Source organism: Sorex fumeus, unplaced genomic scaffold (assembly GCF_029834395.1).
Source record: "Sorex fumeus unplaced genomic scaffold, SorFum_2.1 ptg000073l, whole genome shotgun sequence".
In the NCBI taxonomy this organism is placed as follows: Eukaryota; Metazoa; Chordata; class Mammalia; order Eulipotyphla; family Soricidae; genus Sorex; species Sorex fumeus.
Genome location: NW_026606130.1, coordinates 5,725,980 through 5,744,281, shown reverse-complemented (window position 1 = coordinate 5,744,281; position 18,302 = coordinate 5,725,980). Strand labels below are relative to the sequence as shown.

The 18,302-nt window shown below is 42.8% G+C and overlaps 1 protein-coding gene across 4 annotated transcripts; it reads left to right on the top strand.

Moving 5' to 3' along the window:
• Positions 1-453: 453 nt before the first annotated feature.
• Positions 454-18,235, top strand: NONO (non-POU domain containing octamer binding). Of its 4 annotated transcripts, none has more exons than XM_056130129.1 (12): positions 454-568; positions 7,027-7,180; positions 8,394-8,587; positions 10,104-10,405; positions 11,100-11,195; positions 11,615-11,811; positions 12,817-12,901; positions 13,517-13,619; positions 14,143-14,182; positions 15,453-15,562; positions 16,323-16,418; positions 17,237-18,235. In XM_056130129.1, the coding sequence occupies exons 1-12, from the start codon at positions 455-457 to the stop codon at positions 17,369-17,371; spliced, it is 1,626 nt and encodes a 541-aa protein (XP_055986104.1). In that variant the 5' UTR covers position 454; the 3' UTR covers positions 17,372-18,235. The 4 variants fall into 4 exon arrangements, with proteins under 4 accessions (XP_055986104.1, XP_055986103.1, XP_055986106.1 ...); XM_056130128.1 differs by having other exon boundaries at positions 13,517-13,643; XM_056130131.1 differs by lacking the exon at positions 16,323-16,418.
• The last annotated feature ends 67 nt before the right edge of the window (positions 18,236-18,302 follow it).

Below are 18,302 nucleotides of genomic sequence, written 5' to 3'. Positions count from 1 at the left end.
TACATTTCCTGCGCTGAGTACAATGACATTGTTACTATTGCTTCTCGCACAGGCGCAGTGCAGGGATTCTTAGAGCACGCCCGCGCGCACATCTTCTCCACTTCGCTTTCCACGTTCCACTCTCTTTTTCCCCCCCTCTCCCTTCCCCCTCCCTCACTGGGTCTTTCAGTCTTTCTGTCAGGCGGTTAAAGCTCTCCTTCCGACCCACCATATCTCCCACCCCTTTCGTCCCCCTCCCCCCTTCCTTTTCCGTTTCAAGCGGAAGGCAGGATGCGCACGCGCATTAAGTACAAAGCCTCCCTCTTTGTCCCCCATCTGTCGTTCACACGAACTCGAAGCTTTCGCATTCAGTAGCCAATAAGATTGGAGAAATGGCGGAAAAATGAATCCTTCTCAAAAGGTAAATCTTGATTGGCATATCAGCAGGCCAATCAAGATCGCCACTTTGTACTCCATGGGAGGCACCGAACTCCGTCGTCTCGTTTCCGGCGGTCGCGCGCTCTTTTCTCGGGGTGGTAGAGGCCGTGTAGCGTCGCCGTTACTCCGAGGAGAGACCAGTCTGTGGAGGGTGAGTTTTGGGAGGACTTGGTACTTGCTGGGGACGGGAGTAGGATTACTGGCGACGATTAGTGCAAGGCCGAGGCTTGGGTGAGGCAGGTTTTGGAAGGGAGTTGGCCTTTGGTTCCAAGGCCCCTTGAGGCCTTGGCCCTGCAGCCACATAGTCGCCGCTGCCCACCCGCGGGTGCACATCGCTCGCATTTCGTCTCGCCTTTGGCTTTAACTGTGTCCGATTTCCTTTCGCTCCCCATTTTTGGGTGCGCCCTTCGGCTCTTAACCCCATGTGTCATTAGATTCCCGGGCCGGGCGAGCCGCCCTAGGCCTGAGGGTGTGGGGTCTATTATCCTGCGAGCCCTGAAGTAGAGGCTGGAGGAGGAGGAGGAGGAGGTGGAGGAGGAGGAGCCGCAGCCGCTTTGTCGGGCGCTCCTCCTCTAGGCCTCGCTAGGCCATTAATTTCTAAAGAGAAAAGGAGGAGGCCCTTCGGCAGCCTGTTTTCTTTGTCAAAACTCTTCTCCGCGAAGTTCCTCCTCAGAGACCCCGCCAATTTCCGAGGCCCATTCCTGGATGGTCTTCCCTACTTCCCCCCCCCCACCCCCAATCCGGTGGCCTCACTTTTCGCCTTTTGCAATTAAAACTTAATTTTGGGGACGCCCTAAGGAACGTTTTCCACCTGAAGGGACTACCGTAAGCTGACACCTTTTGTTTTCTGAGCCCAGAAGTCGAGGTTAGCGAGGCCTTCGAGGCATTTCGCTATCTTCGCTCGGAGTTGAGGGCAGGCGCAGGGTCGCCAGATCAAATACGACTTGCCCAATATCTTGGAATTTCATATAAACATCGAGTTAGCGTATTTCCCCCCTAGCGTGTATTGTATATGGCGTCTACTGGAAATCACTTTTGTAAAAAATAAAATTTATAGTTTGTAGTGAACTTTTTATTTAGCGGATCTGGCAACTCTAGTTAGGGCAACGAGCTAGATTTATAGGCCCTATGTACAAATTCTTTGTTAGATCAAAGGATCTTAAAAACGCATAGGAAAATACCTTAATACCTTCTGTGGTGCTCACACACCTCAGTTTGGTCAATTTTTGCTAGATTTCTCCCTCAGTTTCCGCTAATGAGTGGATTCTTGTGAAATTTAAGCAAACATTTATACCAGTTTCTGCTCGCTATCATCTAGTGTTTGCTTCGATACCCCAAAAAACGTCGTCCGACTATACCATGACCCATAGCTTCAAGTCTTTCAGTAGCAGTGTTTTCTTTCAAGAAAGTTCATCAGTGTTAGGACAGAGAACTCTTCGCTACTAATCTTTGTGCTTTGTTCTCTTAGAGGATAGTGGGTTTAGATCTCAGTATATATTTCTGCAGGATTTTCAGATTAATCAGTGGTCATAGAAGTAGATGAGAACAGTGTTTGCGTTTGGTGTTTGGGTGTTCGCGACTTTAGGGGCACTGTTGATGTGTTTTACACAATTACTGTTCAGTGCCTCCTGGATGAAAGAAGAAACTTAAAAGACTTGAAACATTAGCCTTACCTTAAAACACAGAGCAGTATAGTTATAAGGAATTCTTTTTGCTCAGCTCCAGGAGAGCAGCACTTGATGTTTTAAGTAGGGACCTGCCAAATGTCAGAAGTGGCTGTCAGTAAGAGCAAACATCTGTTAACACCTTTAGTGCTTAAATTAACCAGCACTGTGAAATTGATACAGCTGCATTATCTTACTGGTGAGGAAACTGAGGTTCAGAAGAAGTTAGGTGAATGGCTAGCTGTACTAAGTTTGTCTCAGTTTGACTCAAAATCAAGGTGAGTTAGGTTACAGTGTTTGAAGTGTAGTGATGATTCTGACTTTAGAGTTCAGCAAAGTTCTAACTTCATGTTCTGACATAACTTCTGTAAATGTAGTTAGTGGATTCTCTAGGCATCAATATTTTTTTTCATCCTGGAAAGTAATAGTTGTGAGCACTGGCTAATACAGACTTGGCACAGTGCCTGATGTAAAATGGTGGGTAAATACCTGGTACCATGCTCTTTTTACATACAAGGCTACACTTTTAAATACCAGAAGTAACTCCTTGAAGTCACCTGGATGGTTTAAAGCATTCTAATGTTTTATTCTCAAGGAGTTTTTTTTTTCACAATATGTAAAATAGACCCATTGGAAATGGAGTGGGAAGTGTTGCTGAGATAATTTAGCAGGTCTAAATTATCTAGAGATGGCTCGATGGGGTTGAGTGCATGTATTGTGTGCAAGATACCTGGGTTCAATCCCTGACACTTGAGTATAATCGAGTAGCCTCAAGCACCAATGGATCTAACCCCACCTCCCATTAAAAAAAATTAACCAAAAATCATGAGTAAGATATAACTAGGTTGTAAGTATTTTCATTTTGACGGAATCTTTATAAGGTTTTCTGGTAGCATGTAAGTGCATTTCTGAATGGGGTGCACAGTATTGAAACTGAGACCAGACCCTATACTAGAGGAAGAGGTTTTTAACCAGAAGACCTAATGGGGTAAAATGCCCTTGAACATAATTAAGGTTTCTGCTATAGGCCAAATTTAGGGGAGTTGGAAGGAGGGTGGTGTGGTGTGTGTGTTTATACTAGGGACCACAGGGGTCAGATCGGAATCTGATGCTTGTCCTACCCATTCCCAAATTCCCAACTGTTATTAGAATATACTTTAAATTTTATGTTTTAATTTTTTAAACATGTTTCTCTTTTTTCTTTTTAGGTATCATTTACTGTGAAACATCTATTATGTCATTTGAAATTGTTATACATTTTTGAAACAGTGATGCCACACTGTGTGGCAGAAGTCATAAAATTGATCAGCTATTATTATGTTCAGAATTTATCCTTGTTAAATAAAAAGCTATAAGTAAAATATTTACTGCAGCATTATAATAGGAGAAAGGTGGAAACAACTTAAATTTCTCATGGTCGTGAGTAGTTTAGTAAATGAGTGTGCATCCAGATGGGCATAATTAAAAATGAGGGATAATGTTGATTGTAGATATGAAGGAAAGCGTGTGGTATATCATTGTAATTTCTGAAATGATAATATAAACTTTAGGTGATTAGAAGCAGTCAAAGTGTCCAACATTAGACTTCTGTGACCATTAACAACATAAAAGATTTAGTTACATGATTGCTGTTCATCCTACGTCATATCCTATGTCATAAAGTAGAAAAGGAGAGCCACAAAGCAGTTTTTGTAATTTTTCATACAGAACAAATAAGATTTATATAAATATGACTAAAGGGCACTCCAAAATGTCATATAGTACTGGATCTTTGGGGTTTTTTTCCCTCCGCATTTTCTGTAGTATGTGTTTTGTAATAGCATTGTTTAAAATGATTGGAATTAAATATCGAAAAATTCAGATTTTTGTTTAAATGTCAACTTTCCTGCGGGGTTTACCTCTCAGCTCTAGAATTTCACTCTTGCCTCTGCCATTCCCTATCAACTTTACCCTTGCCCCAGTTTATTTTCCTGTAGCACTTACATTTAAATCTTTAGTACTATATAATGTAATATGTATATTTTTTCTCACTAGGAGGTAAGCATAGAGGCAGTGATCTTTGTTTATTGATAAATCATAACCACCAATAGTGCCTATCAAAAATAGACTTTAAATGAAAAGTAGGAATTTAATGAATGTAGGAGTTTAATGTAGATGGAGTAATTAAAAATTATAACCTAATAGTGAAATGTGGGTTATAATTTTTGCCTGCTTTCTGTTACTTCTGTACTCATTTTAAAAGTCCTCTTGGGGAATCCAGCGTTTTTCATTGTTCATATACTCATAAATTTTTAGGCTGTATAGCATTCCATCAATAGATACACCATAATTAAGAAATGACTCTAGGACTGGAGAGATTACTCAAAGGACTGGGTTGCATGCTTTGTGGGTCTCACAGGTTTCATCACTAGATGGGGGGGCCCTCCACCCTTAAAGAAACAGGACTAATTTGTGCAAATTACATAATTTTCTTTCAAAAATCATAAAAGTTAATGTTTAATTTGGCTTGTCTTTATATTTGGGGCCCACACCCTACCCTGCTTAAGTCTTTTCGTATTCTGCTCAGGATTACTCTGGTGGTGCTTGGGAGATCATATGTGGTACTGCGGATATGAACTAGGGTTGGCCGAATACAAGGCTGTCTCTGCCCCAATTTTTATTTATTTTTTAATTTTTTTGCTTTTTGGGTCACACCTGGCGATGCAGAGGGGTTATTTCTGGCTCTGCACTCGGGAGTTATTCCTGGCAGTGCTCAGGGGACCATATGGGATGCTGGGAATCGAACCCGGGTTGGCCACATGCAAGGCAAACACCCTACCTGCTGTGCTATCTCTCCAGCTCCTGCCCCAATTTTTAAATACATAAAACAAAGGTTTAATTTTTAATATATAAAACAAAGCTGTACAATATGTGGTGCTGACAGTAGGTGGAAGTGTACAGGAGATCATAGACAACTACAGTGCCTTCCTCATGTGGGAAAGTGCTAGAATGGAACTGGATCTACCTTCCAGGTGCTCTGACCACTGAAAAGTCCTCAGGTCCCCTGAGTATGATTTTAGGAGTAGAAACTTCTAAGTTACAGGATACAAACATTTGCCTAGCTCCAGTTTCCTTTCTTGTTTGAAATACTTAGATGCAGAATTTGATGTTACTTTGGTGAGGTACACTCTAAAATGTATTAGGACCAGTGATAGCTCAAGGGGATGAGCACCTGCTGTACATGTGAGAGGCCAGAGTTCTGTCCTCAGCAGAGCCTGAGATAGTCACCCAAAAATCAGGGAAAATACTTTTTATATACATAAAATATGTCTGCAGGGCCAGACTTGCAGGTGAGGGGCTTGCATTGCACATGGCCAACCACAGGCCAATGGCACCATATGGTCCCCCAGCAGTTCTGAGCACTGATGGATGTGCCCACCCCCCAGAGTATATGCATATACCTATCCAAAGTCAGGGTTCTTTTTTAACTTTTTGGGTCACACCTGGCAGTGCTTGGCGGACCATATGGGATGCCAGGAATTGAGCCCAGGTCTGCTGCGTGCAAGGCAAACGCCCTACCCACTGTACTATCGCTCTAGCCCCAGAGTCAGTTTTTTGAAATTGTTTTGTGCTCAGTGTACTATTACTCCAGCACTCAAAGTCAGCTGTTATCTAGGTTTTCTCAGTTTCTTTGAGGAGTCCAGTGTTCTCTGTTTAGGGCCATGCCACTAGTTCAGGGTCTACTCCCTGCTCTTAAAGACCATGCTGTGCAGATGATGCTTAGCCCATTGAGCTTTCTTGCCAGATGTTTTAAAGGAATCAATGAATTGGTAAAATGTTTATCAAAAGGCCTCTGCATATTACCTTAATCTAAATTCTGATTTTATGTAAGAGAAAGAATTCAGGATTCATTTTTGTCCTTTTAAACTTTTGATTTTCTTTTCTTTATGACTTTTGGGCCACACCTGGTGATACTCAGTCAGGGCTTACTCCTGTCTGCTAAGAGTGACTCAGGGGTCACTCTTAGCAGACTCGGGACTACATAGGGTGCTGGCCAAACTTGCGTTGGCCGTATGCAAAGCAAATGCCCTGCTCGTACTATTGCTTCAGCTTCAGGCTTGATTTTTCTGACTATGTTTTGTTTTCTTTTGGGCTAATTCTTGTTAGTTTATTTTGGGGGAGGGACGCATACACAGTGATGCTCAAGGGTTACTCCTGGTTCTGCACTCAGGAATTATTACTCCTAGTGGTGCCCAGGGCACTATATGGAATGCCAGGGATAAAATATATTTATGCCATGTGCAAGCAAAGTGCCTTTATTATATTATGTCTTCATTCCCATAGGCTGATTTTTAAAAGGCAGAATTTAGCATTCAGTGCCTGTCGCGCTCATTGTATTTACTACTCTGGTAGTCATTTATCTTTTCATTGTGATTAATAACTATTGAGTGCTTAGTATGCCGGTACTGATCATTTTATGTATTAATTATAGCCACCCCCCAAATAGATATTTTAATCCTCTATAAAAAACCAATGAAAGTAATGTTTTAATTTCTTTTTTTGGTGTGAAGGATCAAGCCTAGGCAGGTGCTCTTTATCTGAGCTGCATACCTTGCCTCTGTACTTAATTATTTTTCCCCTTTGCAGTACTAGGGATCAAACCCAAGGCCTCATACATTGTAGGGCGTGAGCTATACTCCTGAGCCACATCCCTGTTTGTCTAGTTTTCATAAACATTTGTTAATGTCTAGTTGCTTTTACATTTTTAGGTCTTTTTTTTTTTTCAGTTTTTGAGCCCCACACACAGCAGTGTTCAGTGGTGACTCCTCGCTCTGCACTCAGAATTTCTCTTGGTGGTGCTTGGGGGACCGTGTGAGATGCTAGGGATTGGACCTAGGTCTGCTGTATGTGAAGAAAGCACCCTACCAGCTGTACTGTCTCCACCCCCAATCGTATTTTCTTTCAGGGTGCAAGAATGCAGAGCAATAAAACCTTTAACTTGGAGAAGCAAAACCATGCTCCAAGAAAGCATCATCAGCATCATCACCAACAGCACCACCAGCAGCAGCAACAGCAGCCGCCACCAATACCTGCAAATGGGCAACAAGCCAGCAGCCAAAGTGAGTTCATGCTTAGTAATGGGGTATAAATAAGATTCTCTTTTGGGAGTGGTTTCTTGTTTTTTAGATTAGCCTCCTGGGATTATAAAGGAATGGACCTTTATGTTACAACTTTATTCTTTCCCCTATTTACACCTTAATACTTATAATAGGAAAAGTATGATTCTTGAGAACTAGGTGGACATGTATGTAGCACAGCCATGGAGTAGAGGTTGCTCTATCTCAGCTTGATTCTAAGAGGTAATCAGGTGACTGATAGAGAAATTAGAGAACAGGTTTTAAGATTTAGCAGCAGAGGTTGAACTCAGTAAACATTGAGCACCTACTCTGTACCTCTTAAGACTAGAACCACCTCAAGCCTTGATTATTTCACAAAGAATGCTTGGGACCAGAGACAGAGAGTGCCGTGGGTAACGGGGTTTGCCTCATATCCATCTGACATAAGTTTGATCTGTGGTACCACATACAGTTGGTCCCTGGAGTATTACCAAAAATGAACACTAAACAAAGCCAGGTGTAAGTCCTGAGGACTTTGGGCTATACTCTTTCCTAATTCTTTTTTTTGTGGGGGGGAGGTAGAGGGTGGGCATAGGTGGAGATGCTCTGACTACTAGCTTGGTGCTTGAAGGACTGCAGTGTTGGAGTTCAAACCTGGGCCTCCTGCGTGTGAATAACATGCTCCACTCGTTTGAGCTATTTTCCCAACCCCATTAGTTCATTTCTTCTCTTTTCATTACCCCAAATCTTATAAAATGGAGACTGTTAAGGTTAGAGCAGTCAGTCAGAGATTGGGGGAATGGGACTATTGTGCGAGAGCATACTTCCCAAATAGCGTTCAAGGTCCTTGGGGTCCACTCATGATACTTGTGTGTATCATGATATGTGTATGTGGCTGGACTGTGCACATATCCTTGCTTGGCACATTTTAAATTTTTTAATCTTATCTCTTCTGAGGTAGGACTATATTCAACTTGCTTGATTTTTCTCTCAAAATCTATTTTCTCTCTGAAAAAAATCTTTCTGTATCTGACTTAGTTTAGTTAGACTCCCAGCTTGCACATTGTAAGGTGCAATTTACTGATACCCAATGGATTGGTCTTATTGGAAAATGACATTTGACTTCTAGCAGTTATATTTTATAAATTTAGTTGCGATTAAAGGTAGTGGGATTGTAATGTTCTTTCTTATGTCTAGAGTGTGTTTCTTTTCCCAGATGAAGGCTTGACAATTGACCTTAAGAATTTTAGAAAACCAGGAGAGAAGACCTTTACCCAGCGTAGCCGGCTCTTTGTGGGCAATCTTCCTCCTGATATCACTGAGGAGGAAATGAGGAAACTATTTGAGAAATATGGGAAAGCTGGTGAAGTCTTCATTCATAAGGATAAGGGCTTTGGCTTTATTCGCTTGGTAAGCAGTTGGGACAAAAGATGGGAGAGTCTGGGCATGATAGAACATGCCAAATTAAGCAGTAGAAAGTCTCACATGGTCTGTTTGTTAAAATCTAGTGATTGTAGTTGACAAAACAGGATACAAAGTGCTGGTTTTATTTTTAGGTTCTCTTAAGAGCAATGGGTTTATTTGCCACTTGGGAAATTTCAAAGATGCAGAAATATAATCCACACATACTTATTGCCCAGCTTTAGTAATTGTCAACTGATGGGTATCTTTTTATATTCCCGTTTGCCACAAAGTCCCTACCCCCTATTTTCATGTGCTTATTAAGTTTTTTTCCAGAAAAAAAGTTAAGAGCTAAGGCGGTTTTCCAAAGCCCTCAAACATGTGCTGTCTCACTTTAAGACTTTAAAATATTGGGACCAGAGCGATAGTACAATGGATAAGGTGTTTGCCTTGCACACAGCTGACCCAGGTTCAGTGCCCGGATCCCCCGAGCACCACCAGGAATTATTCCTGAGTGCAGCAGCCAGGAATAATCCTTGAGCATTGTCAAGTGTGCCCCCCCTCAAATGGACTTGAAATTTTTAAGTAATTGTTTTATTGGTGTCTTTTAAATTTGAAATATACTAAAATACACAAAATATTATTTTGATTTGGGGGATTGGGGCCACACCCAGCAATGCTCAAGGGTTACTTCTGGCTCTGCATTCAGAAATTACTTCTGGTGGTACTCGGGGGGCCATATGGGATGGCAGGGCTCAAACCCGGGTCAGCCATGTGCAAGGCAAGCTCCCTGCTCGATATACTATCCCTTCGGCTCCCATTTTTGTTAATAGTTTTTTTTGAAAACTGGAATGTGTTTAAGTATATAAAGAACTTGTCTAGGAGTTAGCTGTGTACGGGGGTGGGTATAATATCCTAATGAGGTAATTGGAGGTAGTGGTTCCAGCTAGTTTCCATTTCATATCTGGCACTTAAATTGAGGGTATATAGGGTAGGTATTTTCTCTGGGCTAGATTCTTCAATAATTTGAAGGGCGTCCCATCAACATCTGAGGTTGTAAAGAAGCCTCTTGGAGGGCATATGTAGTTTTGTAAGTAGCGAGCTGGAATTAGATACTCTGACTGCTATATTGTAAGGATAGGTTTAGTCTGGTTGTTGTCCAGATGATGTTGCCACTCGGGAGAAAAACCTATGAATATCCTAGGGAGATTAACCCATGACCATGTGAATGGTATTAACGTCTAGACTTCCTATGTAGCTAAACAAATAGTTACATGAAAGTTTTCCTGGTTTAGTTTGTTCTGGGATCACACCCAGTGATGCTAGGGAGCCATACAGTATTGGTTGTGGTATCTAGGGCTCCCACATGCCAGATACGGGCTCCAGAACTTTGATCATTTCCCCATTCTCGACAAGGTTTGGGTGGGGGGCGATATTTGCTGCTGAGCTATATGCTATGTAAGACGGGTTGCTACATTCGTGGTCTTTGTTGAACTGTGTTTTTCTGATTTTCTCTACTTTCTAGGAAACACGAACTCTAGCCGAGATTGCCAAAGTGGAGCTGGACAACATGCCACTCCGTGGCAAGCAGCTTCGTGTGCGCTTTGCTTGTCATAGTGCATCCCTCACAGTTCGAAACCTTCCTCAATATGTGTCCAATGAACTGCTGGAGGAAGCCTTTTCTGTGTTTGGCCAGGTAGAGAGGGCTGTGGTCATTGTGGATGATCGAGGAAGGCCCTCTGGAAAAGGCATTGTTGAATTCTCAGGGAAACCAGCTGCCCGGAAAGCTCTGGACAGATGTAGTGAAGGCTCTTTCCTGCTAACCACGTAAGTCAGAGGTGGCTTTCAAAAATACTTCAGTTTGTTACTTTTTTCTGTTGTCTAGGAAGTTGACAACTAGGATCTATGTTCCTATCTGTAATCATTAAGATTTCTTCATTGCTTAATACAAATTTAGCATTCTGGTACTGTTTTCAGTGTAATCTTGATTAAATGGACTAGAGATACATTTTTGTGTTTAATCATAAGTATTACTTTGACCCTTTGAAGTTTCTGCACTCCGAAAAGTTTGGTGTGTATACTGTCTTACACCCCAAGTCATTTTTTTAAAATTTTGTAGATACTGGATATTTAGGCTATAATTTAGTATGTGGATTTTGTTTGTTTGACCACACCTGACTGCTTTGGTGGCCACTCCTGGTCTTCGGTGCTTGGGATTTGCTCCCAGTGGTGCTGGGAGGACCATGTGCTGGGGATTGACCTGGGCCTCCTTCGTGCAAAGGATGTGCTCAGCCTGTTGTACCCCCTATCTCTTGCCCCCCTTAAATATTTTTAAAAGTGTATTCAAATATCCTACCAACACTAAATTCTATGTGATGCCATTAAAAAGAGTTAATTTAGTGTGGGCTGACTATAAAATTTTTAAGTCCTGACCTGTAGCTAGTTCATTATGTCAGTAATAAGATTAGAGAATCCTGGTAAAGGTATGATTTGATTAACACTGAAACTTCCTTTCATATAGATTTCCAAGGCCTGTGACTGTGGAGCCCATGGACCAGTTAGATGATGAAGAGGGATTACCAGAAAAACTGGTTATTAAGAACCAGCAATTTCACAAGTAAGCGGTCCCTGATAGTTCCTTATTGTCTCATTTTATTGTTTTTATTTGGGGATCCACACCTGTGGTACTTAGGGGTTGCTTCTGGCTCTGCACTCTGGGATCACTCCTAGCAAGGCTCAGGGTCCATATCGGTGCTGGGGATTGAACCTGGGTCAGCCAAGTATAAGTGCAAGTGCTATAACTACTGTTCTCTCTCTCTAGACCCACTTTTCTTTTGTATGGTGCTGGGGACCAAACACATGGCTTCATATTCAGGGCTGAAATAAATGCACTGTCCTTCCCATCTATTTTTAAGGAAGCCTGTAATGGGATATATAAGAGTTTACTCTTTGCTGTATACTTTTTTCCTGGTAGGGAGTGCAATGTATAATTGGGGTATTGGACAAAGTTTTTTAACCTAGGAACTTGGTTTACAGGGAAAGAGAACAACCACCCAGATTTGCCCAGCCTGGCTCATTTGAGTATGAGTATGCCATGCGCTGGAAGGCACTCATTGAGATGGAGAAACAGCAGCAAGACCAGGTGGACCGTAATATCAAGGAAGCTCGTGAGAAGCTGGAAATGGAGATGGAGGCTGCTCGTCATGAGCACCAGGTTATGCTCATGAGGCAGGGTGAGTACTGGACTTGGTCTTAAAACTATGTCAAACTAGCTTTTTTTTGCTTTTTGGGTCACACTTGGCAATGCACAGGGGTTATTCCTGGCTCTGCACTCAGGAATTACCCCTGGTGGTGCTCAGGGGACCATATGGGGTGCTGGGAATTGAACCCAGGTCAGCCGCATGCAAGGCAAACGCCCTACCTGCTGTGCTATCACTCCAGCCCCTCAAACTAGCTTTTTAAAGGATGTTCCAGCCAGGGAAATAGTACAAGTAGGTGCTTGCCTTACACACAGTCGACCTAAGTTCAATCCCTGGCACCCCATATGGTGCCCTGAGCCCTGCCAGAAGTAATCCCTGAGTGCAAATCCAGGAGTAAGCCATGAACTCAGTACAGTGTGGCCCAAAAAGAACTTCCTTCTATCAGTAGAGAATGTCCTAAATCTGTTCTCATTCTCTGAAATATTTGTTGATCTTGGTAGGCAAATAAATTTGAAAATTTGGCAGAGGAGAGTGCATTTTATGGAAAAGGAAGTAATAGGTTTGCCTTCTATTTTGATATCTGGATCTCAGGTGGCCACTTGGAGTTCCTTTTTTTTTTTTGGTGTGTTGGTGAGGTCAGTCACATCTGACTGTGTTTAAGGTTTACTCCTGGCTCTGTTCAGGGATTGTTTCTGGTGGTGCAGGAGACCGTATAAGGTCCTGGGAATTGAGTCTGTTGGCCATGTGTGCCCTATCTGCTGTACTCACTGTTCCTGCCCCCTTCCCTTTGCTTTCTGGGTCCTTTGGTTTGGTTTAGGGGCCTCACCTGCCTGTGCTCAGGGATTACTCTTGGCTATATACTCAGGGATCACTTCTAGTGTGCTCGGAAACCATATGGGATCCCAGGGGTCAAACCTTAGGCAGACTCCCTACCCACTGTACTGTCACTCTGGCCCCTGCTTTTTGGATCTTTCAAGAAGATAATTAGGGGCATGTCAGTGGCGAATGAAGAATATTCTTTGACTGTTGCTTTTCTAGATTTGATGAGGCGCCAAGAAGAACTTCGAAGAATGGAAGAGCTCCATAATCAAGAAGTGCAAAAACGGAAGCAACTGGAGCTCAGGTAACTTTCTTTTAACTCTTATTCTCTGCCAGCTCTTAAACAGTGATGTTTGTCTCTACCACCATGCAGCTTCATACATGTGTAAATTTGTTGGCAAATGCATCTTGACTACACTAAAGAGAAAGTAGTTGATTACTATTCTTGTTAGGCTTCTTTGGAAAAGGTGTTTTTTGTTTGTTTGTTTTCTTGAAAGGCACCTATGGGTTGCTTTAGAGCAGGGCACATTTAACAGTGAGTTTCCTGGAAAGTGATAGCACAGCGGGTAAGGTGTTTGCCTTGCACGAGGCCGACCCGGGTTTAATTCCTCCGCCCCTCTCGGAGAGCCCAGCAAGCTACCAAGAGTATCTTGCCCGTAAGGCAAAGCCTGGCAAGCTACCCGTGACATATTCGATATGCCAAAAACAATAAGAACAAATCTCGAAATTTGTTGTGAGACGTTACTGGTGCCCGCTTGAGCAAATCGATGAACAATGGGAGGACAGTGCTACTACTGCAGTGCTTCCTGGACAATAGCGATAGCTTTGCAGTAGGCTCTTCATCTCATAGGCTGGAACTCATCAAGATTATCTTAAATTCTGGAATGGCTCTGCTTTAATACATTGGTGATTTCCTTAGGCAGGAGGAGGAGCGTAGGCGCCGTGAGGAAGAGATGCGGAGACAACAGGAAGAAATGATGCGGCGACAGCAGGAAGGATTCAAGGGAACCTTCCCTGATGCGGTATATCTCCCATGTGCCCATAATGTATGAGACCAATCGTGACATGACACATTGTGAATTGTCCTCTGCTATGTAATGTACAAGGTTATTGCCAGTTTCTCCGTTCCACAAAACTTGTAGAAAGAATTCATAGGACGGAAAGTTTAAAGGAAAATGCTTCTTGCCAGAAAGGAAATTTAGGATAAAAAGTTAGGACCTTTGTATGATGTTTAGTCTTCAGCAACTACTAGATAAGAGATAATTGGTTATGGAGCAGCCTTGAGTATTTTTGTGCTCTCCTCCCAGTTACTATACAGGTTGGAGGAGCCATAGGGAAACAAAGACTTAACATTCATTTTATGTCTCTTGTTGCTAAATAGGAATGTGTTTCAGTGAGCAAGGAGCTGTTGGTGGTGGTGCAGCTTGGTTAATACTCGTGGGATGTGTTATCATTTAATGTACTTGTCTTAGAATGTGCTCCTAAATGAATGTTGGTAAAATGCAGTGCTTCCTTGGACCGTTCTGGGTGTTTTCTGTTTTTCAGAGAGAACAGGAGCTGCGGATGGGTCAGATGGCTATGGGAGGTAAGTGTGTGTGTGTGTGTGTGTGGGGGGGGGGGTTAATGGTCATGGTTTTTCTGTGTCTTTTGGCCACACCTGGCGGTACTTAGGGGTTACTTCTGCACACAGGAATTACTCGTGGTGGTGCTTGGAACCATATGGGATGCTGGGAATCAAACTGGGTTGGTGGCATGCAAAGCAAGCACCATACTCTCTGTACTATCTCTCTGGCCCCTGGTTATGATTTTATTTCCTTTCCTTTTTTGAGTTTCATTTGTGGTAAACTACAGAACTTACTGTTTTACTAGGCTCCTTTTTTTTTCTTTTGTGGTGGGGGGTGGTGGGCCATACCAAGCTATGCTTAGGAGTTACTCCTGGTGGACTTGGAAGACCATGTGCAGTGTTAGGGATCAAACGTGGGTCAATTGCATGCAAAGCAAGTCCCTTGCCCACTATACTATCTTTCCAGTCCCTCTAATAGGTTTTGTCCTAATTGTTCTGAATTTTGAATTTTTAGTTGTTCATTGGGGGCGGGGATATGTGCAGCAGACCCTGGTGTCTTCTGGGTCAGTGCTTAGGAGTACTCAGAGAACCATGTGATTATGGGAACTGAACTTGGGGCTCCTGCAAATATGTACTCTTACTCTAACCTCAGCCTCTGGCTTATTTATTTGGAAATGTTGGGCCCTACCAGTGTTCTCAGGGGCTGCCGTCTGTGCTCAGGGAACTATGCTGGGCAGTGCTGGGAATCTAACCTAGGCCTCTGGCCCACAAGACGTGCACCTCTCTTGAGACATTATCTCCAGGCCTTGTATTAACTTTTAAATTCAGTGTGTTGGGACCCCATTCAGCTGTGCTTGGGATGTTACTCTCAACTTGATGCTGGGAATAGGGCATCCTGGTGAAGCTCCTGTATTAAAGCATGCATTCCAGCCCTTTCAGCTACCTCCTACCTCTCCTAATTTTTGTACCATGGATTGAACTCAAGGCTTCGCATGCAGTGTATGCTCTACCATTAAACCATACTCCACAACCCTTCATGTACAAGTAGATTAACACATTGATGCCAGCTCATACTTCTGGTGGCTCACACTTGGATGTAGCTTAATGTAAATTATGCCAACATGTTAAGGGGCTAACATTTCAGGAGCAGTGTTTTCAAGTGGTTGGTGGGGGTAAGGGATGAGGATGGTTTGATCATTTCAGCCCAAAGAATTGTTTACTTTTAGCACAGAGAGAGACAATTCTCTTTGTCTTGTATAGTAATGTACTGACTACATTATTCTGTTTGAAGGTGCTATGGGCATAAACAACAGAGGTGCCATGCCTCCTGCTCCTGTACCGGCTGGTACCCCAGCTCCTCCAGGACCTGCCACTATGATGCCAGATGGAACCTTGGGATTGGTAATAAATTGCAGGGCCTTCCTAGTAATTGTAAATTAGTGCTTTACAGATTTATCTGGCCTTTTCAGAAAAAAGTAACAAAATAAAACAAAGCCACCCCCTAGATATAACTGCCTACTTTATGCAAACAAAATGCCTCCCATCGCACTAGAAGCTATTACTGCCTCCCTGGATTGTACCAGCACCTTCCCAGAGGGACAGTATTGCCTCCTTTGGGAAATACTTTTTTAAATGAAGAAAGGAGAAAGGTCTTTACCTTTACAGTCCCTGGAACTGCTAGGATATCCCTAATTATCAATCTTTAAGTCTAATGCTATCCACTAAATGTAACCTCAGAGTCTTTGAATCTTAGGTAAACTGGTCTTAGATTATTCTTTTTTGTGGGTTTGGGCTGGACCATACCTGGCAGTGCTCAGGGACTGCTCCTAGAGATCCTCAGGGGCCAGGCAGTGCTACAGATTTAACTTAGGCCTCCCAGATGCATTCATCTCTTTGAGCTCTCTCTAGCCCTCAAATTACACTTTAATCTAGGAGGTAAACAAATGCCTCTGACTGGCTACTGTTAATATTTAGTTGCTAGTTAACCTGAGTTAAACAGATTCTTGGAGGGAAAGCAATGAAGATTAGGCATTATCATGTAATATGGATATGCATCTAAAAGGCTTTTTTTGTTGTTGTTGTTTGTTTTTTTGTTTTTGTTTTATTTTTTGTTTTTTGTTTTTGTTTTTTTGGTTTTTGGGCCACACCCGACTGTGCTCAGGGCTTACTCCTGGCTCTGCGTTCAGGGATCATTCCTGGCGGGCTCGGTGGACCGTATGTGGTGCCGGGGGTCGAACCCAGGTCGGCCGTGTGCAAGGCAAGCCCCCTACCCGCTTTACTATCGCTCCGGCCCCTCTGAAAGGTTTTATGGTTCATACCATCCTGAGGCGGTTTTAGTTTTAGTGTAGAAAAGTTTAAACCAGGTAGTGTTTTTTTTTTCAGCAAGTGAGGCAATGACTCCCAAGGAATGCTCATGAGACCTGGGGCCACTGCAGGTGATACTCAGCCAACCAGGCCAGATGATTCAACGCTCAGTGTTACGGGGCGGGTGGTGGGGGCAGTGCTACATGGGCCACACTTGAAGGCGTCTGGGACAGGGGTACATACTGGGCCATACCCAGAGGTTCTTGGGAGACTGTGCAGTATTGGAATTGAACTCTGGTTTGCGCCTCAGCCTTTAGTCTATCTGCCTGGCTTTAAGCCGGATAGTTGAATAAGGCAAGGACCTTATTGCTGTACTATCCTCTGGCTCCAAATTGAATAATAGTCTTAAGGGTGATAATAATAGTCAAAGAGTGAGGTCTGCCCTTGTCTCTTTGTGTACTCCAGTTCGAAGGAAAGGAACTGAAAAAAACTTGACTAGCATTTATCCACCATAGGGTTTTAATAATATGTAATAATGCTTAACAAATAGGATTAAGGATAGAATGTTATGGATAGGAGGGTTGGATGGGTTTAATTTGGCAGCTTTTCAGGCATACCTACGAGATTTCTAAACAGTCATTAGTTACCCCTGTTATCTGTCATCAGGGTCCTAGAGGTTGGTGGAAATGGCTTCCAAAGGAGGGATTTTGCGTGGGTGGGAAGCTTAAGACATAAATTGTATTCTAATATTATTTCCTTTTTCTCTCTTAGACCCCACCAACGACTGAGCGCTTTGGCCAGGCTGCTACAATGGAAGGAATTGGGGCAATTGGTGGAACCCCTTCTGCTTTCAACCGTGCAGCTCCTGGAGCTGAATTTGCTCCAAACAAACGTCGCCGATACTAATAAAATTGCATTGTCTAGTTTCCTAAAACCCTTAAAGAAAAGGACCCTTTTTGGACTAGCCAGAATTCTACCCTGGAAAAGTGTTAGGGATTCCTCCCAATAGTTAGGTCTTCCCTGCCTGTAGTACTCTATCTAGGGAGTCTGCTGGAGGCAGAGGGCAAGGGAGGGGAGATCATTACAAATCAATGCTGTGTGGTATATTGTTTCTGTGTGGTGCATTCCTGAAGTCTCATGTGATTGTTGAGCCTAAGGGAACCATGACAAAATGGATCCAGTTAGAGCCCCATTACTCATGATCATTCCATTTGTCCATCTTGTTCTATTTGCTTATTCATACCCTGCAACCCCAACGACACTGCCACGTATACCACTAAAACCAAACATCCCCCATGACCTTAGCCCCATTGCTCCATTCACTCCCAGGTGGGAATTCCAGCAAATGTCCATAGAGGTCACAGACAACATATGTACTGGTTCTGTTATATCCCATATATTACCCTTTCATGTCTTAAGGAAGACATTTTCTCTTAGAGATTTTCATTTTAGTATATCTTTAAAAAATCTTGTGTTAACTTCCTTCATTATTTTCTTGGGTAAAGAAAAACCCATGGATCACCAATTTTGTCTATGGTGTTGCTTGTCACAGCTTTTCTTGATAGGCCCAGTACAATCTTGGAAATAGGGTTGCTGTAGGCTAAAGGTCAGACAGTAGCTCTTCAGCTTGCCTGTCTTAGGTAGTTATGCTGTTCATTTTTTTTATTAGTGTGCCATGTTTGATTTGTCCCTGATAATCTTTGGAGTTTTTCTGAGATATGGAGCAGTAAAGCAGCATCACCTTATTAAAATACATTTTAAGCCTTTTAATTTTCTGTGCTATTTTTGAAGGGGAAGGGAAGGGGCTGGAGAGTACAGGGGTAAAGATAAAGATGCC

Bases quoted from the DNA above. Each gene is read 5' to 3' on its own strand.
- NONO (XM_056130128.1), top strand. From the start codon at position 455: ATGGGAGGCACCGAACTCCGTCGTCTCGTTTCCGGCGGTCGCGCGCTC. The intron at 7,181-8,393 runs GTGAGTTCATGC...TTCTTTTCCCAG, and splicing joins GCAACAAGCCAGCAGCCAAA to ATGAAGGCTTGACAATTGAC. The intron at 8,588-10,103 runs GTAAGCAGTTGG...TCTACTTTCTAG, and splicing joins GCTTTGGCTTTATTCGCTTG to GAAACACGAACTCTAGCCGA.